We start from the raw sequence: 12,194 nt of genomic DNA on the forward strand, positions 1-12,194 counted from the left end.
GACTTGAATTTTGCATGATTTAGTTCATTTGTTAGATTGTTAACATCTTACACTATATTTCTTTTACTTGAATTTTATTTGCTTTGGTTGAGTTTTTATGTTGATGTTAAATCTTTTAAGCTTTTTTTGTGAAAGAATTGACTCGAGAGTGCATATTTTGTGTTCATGAAAAAACTATTACAGAAAATATTACAATATTAAAGAACTGTTCTTGTTAATTTGATGAAAACATTTTAAATATCCAGTCACTCACATCAGAATAACATAGATTTGTTGTTAGAATAATCGATTAATCGAAAAAATAATCGTTAGATTTATCGATTAGAAAATAATCGTTTGGTACAGCACTAGTTAAAAGACATGTCCTGATCAAAAATAACACCAAGGTTCTTTACATTAGAACTGGAGGCCAGATTAATGCATCCAGAGGAGCTGAAAGACTACAAAGTTGATCCCTAAGGTGTTCAGGTCCAAGAACCAGAACCTCTGCCTTATCTGAGTTTAGAAGCAGAAAGTTAAGAGTCATCCATGTTTTTATGTCTGTAAGACATGCTTGTAGTTTAATAACTGGTTGGATTCATCAGGTTTCATGGATAAATATAACTGAGTATCATCAGCGTAACAATGGAAATTTATCCCATGCTGTTTAATAATTTTAACTAAAGGAAGTATATAGAAAGTGAAGAGGATTGGTCCAAGCACTGAACCCTGAGGAACTCCATGACTAACTCTGGTGTAAGAAGATTCATTATTAACATTAACAAACTGAAATCTATCAGTTAAATAAGACTCCAACCATTTTAGAGCTGTTCCTCAAACCAGTGGACAGGTTTTAATGACACACTCAGAATGATGAACATCTACAACTGAGTAACTCCTGGAATTCACTCATTTTAAGATGAATGCCGCAGTTAATCATCAAATTCATCATTACATTTGTATTCATAAAGCGCTTTAACATCAGTCACAGCTAAATCAAAATGTGCTGATCATCAGTAACACATGAGACAAAGGAAAGCATAAGAATAGTGACACACAATGATAGATTAAAATGTCAATTCAAAACACAATAAAATGACAGTTAAACAGATAAAAACAGCACCAATAAAAGCTGAGTAAAACAAAGTCTCAATTAGGTCAAACTTAGCTAACACAACAGTATCAGTTGTATAGATATTGAGCTAAAGCTTGATGTGAGAGTCATGCTTCTCAGTTTAACTGACTGTGGAAAGATCTTACAAAATCTCACAAGGTTCATTTCAAGGGATTACCAATACTGCTTCAACTCCCATCATTTCTCAGTTTAAGATGATCAAGTTTGAAACTCTATAATGAAAGGTACCAAGAAATGTGAAATACTTAAAAAACATTAGATTTTTCATTTTTATTTTGTGACATTTCTTTCAGGAATTACCCATGAAGAGATGGTGCAGGAATCCAAGAGGCACTGGCAACGACTGGAGCAGAATGCACAAAAGCAGCAGAAGGTGAGGCTTTAATGGCTGCTTTATAATGTTTTCTGTATTATTTCAGGTCTGAGTTTTAAAAACTGGTGTGGTTATGTCAACTGGTGTTTCCATTCATGTTTAGCTCACTCATTTTAATCAAAAACACTGCGTATTTAGTGCCTTTGAATCATTTTACAGTGCTTTCAATATAAAAGCTTTAAAATAGATGAACTTTTGTAACTATTTGTCAAAAAAGGGATATGAGACAATCAAAAATCTTAGCTAAATGCTGGTTGGACAATGACGGAAACAGGACAAGCTTGTTCTGTTTCTGTTATTGTCCAATCTGCATGCTGGTTTGTCCTGTGGAGTCCAGCCCTTCCACTGGTGACAGTCCTCCATCGACACCTGATGCTCTCTTAGACTTTGATGGAAGTCTTTCCCCTGAACTGGATATGCTGGGCATAGATTAAAAATTTTAATCGAGATTAATCTCAAGGTATTTTTGCAATTATTCTCACTTTTTTTTCACACAATCACTTTACTATGGCTGAATATGTAGGTTTGTATACACACTTCATGTGTATTATTATTATGTACAGTTTTTTCTTTTTATCTTCTCATGGCTTATTTTATTTTATTTTTTTATGTTTTACTGACAACTGTGACCTTAGTATCTATCTTCCATTCCTCATGTAGTCCTCATGTGGAATAAAAAGAAAATCCTTGAATTCTTGCTTTAACCTCATTATTCAGCACAAAACTCAACTGACTCAAAGATGTTTGGAGCATTTTTAGGTCCTGTTTTATATTCAAAAAAGGCGCAATGCATTTTAAAGAAACTTTAAAGAAATAAAGCAAAACAAGCCGGTCTTACCTTTTCTTTTTTTCCTCCAACACGCCTCTCAACCTCGTCTGCAGAACCTCCCTCCCTGCTTTCTGTTTTTAAACTGAAGTAATGTTTCAACCTCAAACTGCTCCAGTGCTGAGATGGTTTAGAGCTGCAGAGCTTACAGAGAACTTTGTTTATTGAAACAATCTTATTTAAATTCTTATTCAACTCTGATAGTGACTCAAAATAATCTGAAGAAACATCAGATTCTTCTCTAATTATTGTAGCATCGCTCTGTTTGCATGCAGACATTCCCCTCTGACATCACTTCCTGTTTCTTCACATGCAAACATCTCAACAACTGTTCATCTCAACGGCGTGAAATTAGTTTTGCAACGTTATCAATGTTTTCTTTCCAAAAACACATTCACATTTATTACAAAAATTAGATGTCACAGGCACTTTAAGTTTATTTTTGGTCTGTTTGGTTAGGAGGAGTCCACTTATTACAGTTGTACTTCATATTGTATCCATTCCTCATCAGTATTAATTATAAAAATGAGAGCTCAAATACAAACTGATGTCAAAATGCAGTTTGTGCTCCAACAAAACAGTTTATTTTTTGTTCCTCACTGGAATTGTTAAAGTTCTTTATTCTCCGTCTTTTTTCAGCCAATCCACATACCCCACCTGAGCAGCAGCATGCCTGCTGGGGGGTTCGGAGGACTTGGTTGTGGGGTTGGTGGAGTAGGTGGAGACAGTATAGGAGCAGGTGGGGTGAGTCCAGTAGGAGGTGTTGGGGTTGGAGGGTTAGTCTCAGGTGCAGGAAGGGGACGCCCCCTCAACTTAAAAATGAAGTTTGTCTGTGGTCAGTGCTGGAGGGAAGGTCAGGTCAATGAGCCAGACAAGAACCTCAAGTACTGCACCGCCAAGGCACGCCACAGGTAAGACCTGACTTTGTGTTCTTTGTTGTTAAGGTTACACAGTTCCTCTTTTTCTGGATCATTATTCACATTGTCTTGTTGTAAGCTATTTATTGGATTTTCTGTTTCTTCAGCTGGACAAAAGAGCGCAGGGTGTTGCTTGTGAAATCTTTTGAAAAAAAGAAGTGGGTTGTTGTTCGGCCTCTTCCGTTCTCTCGCTCCTATCCACAGCAGTATGACGTGAGTCCTTTCACTTTCTTTAATTAACAGTTTTGTATTTACTGGTAATGCATTAACAGGTTTGTACAGATTCATGGAACATTAATCATTTATTAAAGTAATACTGCTTGTCTCAACCAGATGTGTGTGCATGTCATGAAGCAGAAGAAGTGCCACTATATTGGGAACTGCTCATTCGCCCACAGTCTGGAGGAGAGGGACGTCTGGACCTACATGAAGAACAACAACTGTGAGTTTTAATTCTTAGGACAACTGTAGGCCTGTAAACATCCAGGAGTGGTGGTGTTAGGGCTGGGAGACATGGCCAAAAATTATTAATGTTTTTGAAGGTTCATAAAATACATGTTATCATTTTTTAAGTGTTGCTTGCTTTTTGGTCAGAATGTCACATGACATAAAAGCTAGTCAATTTTTATATTTCATGTGAACTGTGTTCAGGTGGGAGCACATGGAGGCAAGTTGAGCCTAATCTGACTGTCAGCACAGGACGTGAATGTCTGTCTGATATTTAACCTAAAACTAACTTCACTAACATATGTGAGCTCCCGGCGTTTGACACTAGAGTGTCCTCAGTGCTGGACAACTATGTGCTTGCTGCATCACCACATCCATGTTAAGTTCTGAGCTGGATGTGATGTCATGTCCTGTACAGATGATTCAGGATTAGCTGTAATCCTTGGACCAATGTCCCACATTTCCACATGTAAAACAGGTATCTGAAGCTCATTTAATCCTTCTCTGAATTTTTCCTAATTGTTGCCTTCAGCGACCCCTGCTACACCCAGTGTTTTGCATATTTTGTTGTGGTGGACCCTGCTGTATTTCTGCTGCACAAGTTAACTGAGACATTTTGGTTACTACTTTTATTTCAAGTTGATTAACCCTTTCTGTAAGCTCTCTTATCGGAACTGTGGTAAGCAGTGCATTTAAGAAATGTAACTCCTCCTCTTTTTTACTTTAATATAATGTGCAATTTGTGTCGCTGACAAATCCCCATCCACGCTTTATGAACCAACCACAGGCAGAGCGTCAGTCTGACAGTGTACACTAAGAGTTTGTTTTTGTCAATCGTCAGTGGGTGCCAAGTCAACATCCATATCTGTAGTTTCTGAGTCTGTCCCAACAGTCTGGCTAATGCCACAACCTTGATAAAAAAATTCTAGTTATTGATATTATATGATATTATATTATTTGAACACACACCCGTCCTATCCTAACTGCTCATGTTGAAGTGATTAAAACTACTAAATGTCAGCATTCACTCAATGTTGTTACACAAGTTTTTATAATTTATTCACTAAAGATCAAAACCAGCCTCCTCGTTTAAGATGTTCTGTCTAGAGCAAGCGTTAATTTGTTTTGTTTTTTCCTGTCTTATGGGAAAAGCCATGTCAACCTGTTCATTTCCGCATATAAGAACAGATAAAATATTTTTCTTTATAAAGTGTGTCGCCCAACCAGTTTAGTCTCCCTGGTCAGCCAGGAGAACAGATGTTAACTGTTTACTTCAGCCCCCAAGGTTCTCTCAGCAGTGAAGTTTCTGCCTATGACCAAAGTCTCAAATATGTCTTAAGGACAAAGATTTTGTTCTCAATTGTCTACATTATGTTTCTCTTTTAAAACATGACCCTATGCCTGTAAATACACCCTACTTTGACCAAAATATATATATCACCAGCTATAGGTTACTACACTCTCAATTTAGCTGCAATAAATATACCAAATTCTAAGTTTAGCCTCCTTTAATGAACCACTGATATCTGTATTAAGACAGCAGTAACATCACTCTTACTGGTCTCATCACTGAACAGTTGCATGCACACCAGTCAAACCTGCCACACATTATAACCAACACAAGAAAAAAAACAGTGAATTCAGACACATTAACAACAACCATGACTACTGGATTTATAAAATCTACAAAATCTATAAAATCTGAATTTATAAAATCTATCTATAGATTATTTATTTAAAAAAATAAAAGATATGCATGCCTAATGACAACTGTGGATTTAAAAACCTAACCAGTCAGTCACAAAACACTAACCAGTCTCTTGATAAAATAAACCCCCAAAAATGTGTATTGTATGACTCCTAACGTTCATTCAAAGCATTCAACTGATCGATTGATTTTTTTTCACTCCACGCGCTTTTAGCAGAGCCTCTTTAGTCCACGACGCTAAGCTAACACTAGCTCCAGTCAATGCAACTCTAAGGAGACGATGCTAAACTAAGCTAATGCTAGAAAAGCTAGGCCAGCGCTAGCCCCAGTTAATTCAACGGCTAAGGATAGCAGAGAGGAAAAAGAAATTTTCCCACTCTCCGTCCACAAAATTAGCCGCCGTTAGCCAAGTGGAGTCCCCGCTTCTGGAGGATGGAGTCCCCGCTTCTGGAGGATGNGAGTCCCCGCTTCTGGAGGATGGAGTCCCCGCTTCTGGAGGATGGAGTCCCCGCTTCTGGAGGAGCACACAGGCCTGAAGCCTCTTAACTCGTGTGGTTCCAAACTAGCGTAAGAAGGCAGAGGAGGAGATGGATACAATCCACCATTTGTTTCCTCCTCCTCTGGCCAAGAATATAAAAACTCTCCAGTTTTTTCTGACTGAGATTCAAAGTTATTTGTTGAGCAGCAAAAAGGTTCAGGACGAAGGAAAAAAAAAGACCAGATTGAGCAGCAGGTCTGCAGGCAGAGGGGAGAAGGGAGAAGAGAGGAGGGGGGCTGCTTCAGAACCGATTACCGGGTCAGAACAATGTTTTAGTCAAACAGAACCAACATTAATGAAGCAAAAGGTAAAGAATTAGAGAAAAAAATAAATGTTAAATGTAAATAAATTGTAATTATAATAAATTAATAATAGTTTTACATCTAAAAATCATATTTTATTCTTTTAATCTATTTTCCTCATTCAGCAAACTATTACATTTCTGTTGTTTCATGTAGGAGAAATACACATTTTTTTCAGTCAGTATTTAATACAGCTGGCAAAATAAATTAAAATATGTATTATGTGCTTCTGTTTTTTAGTTCAGGAGATTATAAACAAAATCCTTCATGTTATGAAAAGACCCTCTTGATCCAAGAGAAAACTCCAGTTTTTAAGAAAATGGCTGCTTATCAATTAATTGTTTGTCAATGTATAAGATAAATCAACTTCAGATTAATTAATTAATCATTAACGTACATCCTTAATTTACACAGGAATAAAATTAGTTTATATCTTCTCATATTTGTGTAATTAAGTGTTTTAATGATTTGGCCGATTAATCGATTAACCAACAAAATAATCGACAGATTAATCGATTATTAAAATAATCGTTAGTTGCAGCCCTAAACATAATAAAGTATCAAGAGTTAATCAGCAACTCCTGCTGCAGACATCAGTTGCTTGAATCAGAGCAGCTGAGTTTTTTCCACGCCTCTATTAATTCCATACTGTTCTCTGAAAGCACACGTGAGCGCGGTAAGAGACGGTCTCTGTTCGTGATTTCTGAACTGTCAGGGGGAAGATGAACACGTTATGTGCTGTTCATCCAGTTAGTGGTTTTGTGTTCTTCAAAAGAGATTTAAATGGAGAACTCTGGACTAACATCCATCTGCTAAGTTCTGCAGAGTTCTGATCTCTTACCTTTTTTTTGTTCCGCTCTCGGAGGAAGAGGCTTTTTCCTTCTCTCCTTCCCTTCCTTATCTTCCCTGCTTTGCTGCTGGAGCCTTATCTACATTTTTCATCTGAAACCAGAAATTATGGATATTTTTATTTTTATGGATTTGGTTAGCTGGTCTCTTAATAAATCTTTGGAACAAAGTTTTTTCTTCCATGGGAGGACATGTCAAAGGTAGGACCTCTGTTCTTCTCTGTTCTGGATATATATCTGGACTCTGATCACTGGATTCTACAGATTGGCTTGGTGGTCTCCTGGTGTTCTACAAAACAGCGTCAGTGGCTTTTCATTTCCTGGCTGCCTGACCAATTTGATGGATGGCCGTACTGTCAGCACTCTGACTTTTGCCTTGAGCGAGCTGGACTCGGTCTGCAAGCCGTTCTATTGAGGGTCGAGGGCCGGCTGTGGTCCCTGGACTTTGCTGGCCAGATGGAATTAATCTTGGAGAAGCTGATAGATCGACTCAGCAGAATTGTCCACACTATTTGTCTGATTGGATTCACCACCTTGGATGTACCAGCAGACATTAAAGCAGATGTAAAATTGTTATCGTCTGCCTGACACTTCTGTTCCCAAAACAACTGATTACAGAATCTGTCTCCCCACTACAATGGCCTTGAGCTGTTGGACTAAATTCTTCCTGGATGCTGACATCAACAGAAGCTCTGCCCCACACCCGTCTGTGATCTGGTTCCTGGAGCAAGCTGAGGGCCGCACAGAATGAACAGTTACCATCCATATTCTGAACTATGGCTGCGTGGGTTTTGGGGACTCGATTCTTCGGGCTCATTCTTCAGATATTCACACAAGTGCATACAACACTTATGGCTTCAGATACACGCCCCCCTAAACTCACTCACTCCTCTGGCTAATAAATGTGCTCTATGCAGATTTTTTTATTAACACCATAGTGTGTCACATTGTTGAAATAATATGATGTTTTTTTCCCCTCATCTTTCCTTGTGTGGTTTTTAGCTTTTCTGTTAAGGGTTGCGCCTCCCCGTGATGAAGACACTGATTGGTTGGCCTGATGGATAGAGCTTCATTAGAGCTAAACAACAAAAGAAATCTGAAGCTCCTATGTTGAACAGTTTCTGAGTTATAAGCATTTTTTCATGTCCAGACACCCCCTCTTCGAAAGGAGCCCCCTCCTCAAATATGGGGTCTATTGTAAAACCGTTGGCTGGCACAGTGTAGGTCAGACTCAGCTACAGCCCTGCCAAATTTCATGTTGATCGGTGCAGCTGTTTTTGTGTTACGGTTGACGAAAAATCACTGGGGGAAAAAAACAGTACGAAAACAAAATGACTCCTGCTTACGCTTCGCGTGCGGGGGTCATAATGATGATGAAGCATTAATGAAACGTAGCTACATATAGTGGGTTAAGGTGGCTTTTTCTTTTCATTTGACAATATTGACAATTGATTTTCAATAATTTGCGATTAGCGCTACTCACTTTTAAATTTAGAAAGCTCAAATCTGCACATCATTTGTAAAAAATTGAAAAACCCCTAAAGCGCAAACAAGAAATTTAGGTCCGCTATTAGCGCTTTTGTGCTTTAGGGGACTTGTGCCCAAGTTCAAGTTTATTTGTATAACACCAAGTCACAACATACATTGTCTCAGGACACTGTACATAAAAAGAACAATGTAAAGAATTTAGCAGCAGATTGTGTTGAATCACTTCATCACAGTCTCCCATCCTGAGCAAACGGTGGAGAGGAAAAACTCCCTGCTAATCAGGAAGAAACCTCCAGCAGAACCAGGCTCAGGACAGGAGACCATCTGCCTCGACCGGCTGCTTGGAGGACAGGAAAGAGACACAGACAAACACAGAAGAACTGGTCCAGGACTGGTCCAGGTGCACCTTCTTCTGGAAGAGACAAAGAAAAAACATGATAGAAATAATAAGAATAATCATGTAGAGAAGAGAGACTAAAGACAACAGCAGTGTGAGGAAATGTGCTCAGTTTGTGCTCCAGCAGTCTAAGTCTATAGCAGCAGAAATGAAGAATAATTCAGGAAACCTAAGTCTAACTATAGGATTTATGAAAAAGGAAAGTCTTCAGTCTAATCTTAAAAGTAGACAGAGTGTCAGCCTCACGGACAGAAACTGGAAGTTGGTTCCACAAGAGAGGAGCTTGATAACTGAAAGCTCTGCCTCCCATTCTACTTTTAGAAACTCCAGGAACCACAAGTAAACCTGCAGTCTGAGAGCAAAGTGCTCTGTTAGGAAAGTATGGAACAATAAGATGTTTAATATATGATGGAGCTTGGTTGTTAACAGCTTTGTATGTTAGGAGGAATATTTTAAATTCTATTCTGAATTTGACAGGGAGCCAGTGGAGAGAAGCTAAAACTGGAGAAATATGATCTCTCCTTCCAACTCTCATTAAAACTCTAGCAGCAGCAGTTTGGATCAACTGAAGACTTCTTAAAAAGTTGTTTGGATGTCCAGATAATAAAGAATTACAGTAATCCAGTCTAGATGTGATAAATGCATGAATCAGTTTTTCTGCATCATTTTTGGACAAAATGTTTCTAATTTTAGTGATATTACACAGGTGGAAGAAGGTGGTCCTGGTAACATTTTTAATGTGGGGGTTAAAAGACATGTCCTGATCAAAAATAACACCAAGCTTCTTTACATTAGAACTGGAGGCCAGATTAATGCATCCAGAGGAGCTGAAAGGCTACAAAGTTGATCCCTAAGATGTTCAGGTCCAAGAACCAGAACCTCTGTCTTATCTGAGTTTAGAAGCAGAAAGTTAAGAGTCATCCATGTTTTTATGTCTGTAAGACATGCTTGTAGTTTAATAACTGGTTGGATTCATCAGGTTTCATGGATAAATATAACTGAGTATCATCAGCGTAACAATGGAAATTTATCCCATGCTGTTTAATAATTTTAACTAAAGGAAGTATATAGAAAGTAAAGAGGATTGGTCCAAGCACTGAACCCTGAGGAACTCCATGACTAACTCTGGTGTAAGAAGATTCATTATTAACATTAACAAACTGAGTAGTTGCTGTTGTCGTTTTCACTAACTGGACTTGTGGTTTTTAGGATTACTGAAGTCGTTACCCTTTCTTCTGCTCTTTTATTCCACATTTGTTTAGTGAGAGACATGCAGCAGATGTATGAACTGTGGCTTCAACTCACCAATCAGAACAGACGAACAGAAAACTCAGCAGTGACGCCACCGCCAGATGACAAACAAGTCACAATAACAGCAGATTACACAGAGGGCTTGGTAAGTGGGGCTCAGGATCCTCTCTCTCTGGCTTCTTTTAAGATTTCTCTGATTGGTCAGCTGCTGGATTGTTTTTGTGAGAGACGTGTTGTGTTTTGTTTCAGGCAGGCCAGCATCTTTCAGATGGTGACGACCTCTGAGTGTCTTAGAGTGACGGACCCGCCTCACCCACACCGACCAAACCATCTGATGACCTTCCACCAATGAGAAAGCAGATGCACATAAAATATTCCAATCCCAAGCTTGCAAACATTTACACAAGACTTTCAGCCCCCAGGATCAACAACTTTTAAAGTCAAATATACACGTTTGGCTTTCTTTTTTTCCCCTGAGATGCACCTTTAGGTTCTCCTTAAACAGACTTTTCTCACAAAGAATGAGTTTTGCTTTAAAACAATCTACTTGTATTCCTTAACTTCACGTGCCCACCTGCAGCTTCCTTCCTTCTGAGTGCTCCCTCAACTCTTGGGAGCGTGCGCCGGTCGCAGCCTTTAAAGCCCCCTGGCGACAGTTAAACATAACATTTAAATATGTACAGTTAAACACTTTTACATTTAATACTGAAACATTTAGAGCACCAAACATGCCAAGCTCACAGTACGTCTTACAGCCATAAAAACTGAAGAAACTATGAAGCATCGGCTAGCGATGGGCTCCTCACTAACCAGATCCTAGCTTCTGTCCCTCACAGATTTCACAGACAGGTTGATGGAACTTCATGGAGTTTCTGATTATTTTTCCCCAAGGTGAGTCCTTGTTATATTTTCTGCCATATTGGTGGAATGTTTTGAATGTAACGTCCGAATGGGTCTTCAAAACAAGGAAATTTAAGTGTTTAAAATGTTTGCTGTTGAAGTTTTGTAAAATAAAAATAAAAATAAAAAAAGGGAGGGAGAGAGAGAGAAAATGACACGCCCACAAGCTGTAGTTATTTAATCATACAACTGTTTGTGCAGGAGGTGTGAACAGACATGCAGTAACATTTAGATAATATTTCTGTAACACAAGCTTATATGTGGGCAGAGCTGTCACTTCACAGCAAGGTTCACCTCCCGCCTGGGGCTTTTCTAGGGTGGAGTTTTTCCCCTGGGTACTCCAGTTTCCTCCCACAGACCAAAACACATACGTTGGGTTCATTGGTAACTTTAAATTGTCCCCAGGTGTGAATGAGTGGGTGAGTGGTTGTTTGTCTCGGTGCGTGTCTGTGATGGAGTGAAGACATGTCCACGTGTCCCCCGTCTCTCATACAGTGACAGCTGGAAATAGACACCATCTCCCCTCAACCCAGAGAGGAAAAAGTGAGCAAAGAAAAGGAATAGAGGGGGTATCTGTCAGTTCCTTTAGGTTGAAAATGAAGGACTAAAATAACAATTAGGCACCAAAAGGTATGAGAGCTGAGGCTGAACTGCAGCAGGTTTGGATCAGCTGTTGTCAGAGAGTCTGGTGCTGGAGTTACGTAGAAGTGACAGTTGAACAAAATATAGTAATAGCTCTGATTCTCCGAAGCAGCGTTCTGTGAAACGCTTATAAACATTCAAAATGTCTGTGTTGTAGAGAGCGCTTTGAAAAACCCCACTTTAAAGAAATGGTTAAATTCAGAGGCTCATCAGGACAGAGTGGACAGCTGCCATCTTAAAGGGATCCCCGTTTAGCTGTAACATTAGACTTTATTTGATAAACATTCATTTTAAATGTAAAATAAAGACTGTAAAAATACTGTAGGCTGTTTAGTTTTGTACATTTTTTAAAATATATTTTAACACGGACGGAGCCATTTTATTTGCACACAAAGCATTCTGGGTAAATTATGATGTGGATAGGTCCTCAGTGAGCTATATCC

At 38.8% G+C, this 12,194-nt stretch overlaps 1 protein-coding gene across 2 annotated transcripts in view; it reads left to right on the forward strand.

The window, feature by feature from the left end:
- The window catches only part of zc3h7bb (zinc finger CCCH-type containing 7Bb), a 34,103-nt gene extending 22,045 nt beyond the window's left edge, over window positions 1–12,058 (forward strand). Inside the window, exons 16-21 of one of the 2 annotated variants that reach the window (XM_014033611.1) lie at window positions 1,408–1,487; window positions 2,953–3,224; window positions 3,338–3,443; window positions 3,564–3,672; window positions 10,221–10,354; window positions 10,463–12,058. In XM_014033611.1, coding sequence (XP_013889065.1) covers window positions 1,408–1,487; window positions 2,953–3,224; window positions 3,338–3,443; window positions 3,564–3,672; window positions 10,221–10,354; window positions 10,463–10,561 — 800 coding nt within the window. In that variant the 3' untranslated portion in view covers window positions 10,562–12,058. Of the gene's footprint in view, window positions 1–1,407; window positions 1,488–2,952; window positions 3,225–3,337; window positions 3,444–3,563; window positions 3,673–10,220; window positions 10,355–10,458 lie in introns of both variants that reach the window. The other variant, XM_014033612.1, reaches the window with a different exon arrangement.
- Window positions 12,059–12,194: the final 136 nt, after the last annotated feature.

The sequence above is a fragment of the Austrofundulus limnaeus genome, unplaced genomic scaffold (assembly GCF_001266775.1).
Source record: "Austrofundulus limnaeus strain Quisiro unplaced genomic scaffold, Austrofundulus_limnaeus-1.0 Scaffold1785, whole genome shotgun sequence".
Taxonomy (NCBI): Eukaryota; Metazoa; Chordata; class Actinopteri; order Cyprinodontiformes; family Rivulidae; genus Austrofundulus; species Austrofundulus limnaeus.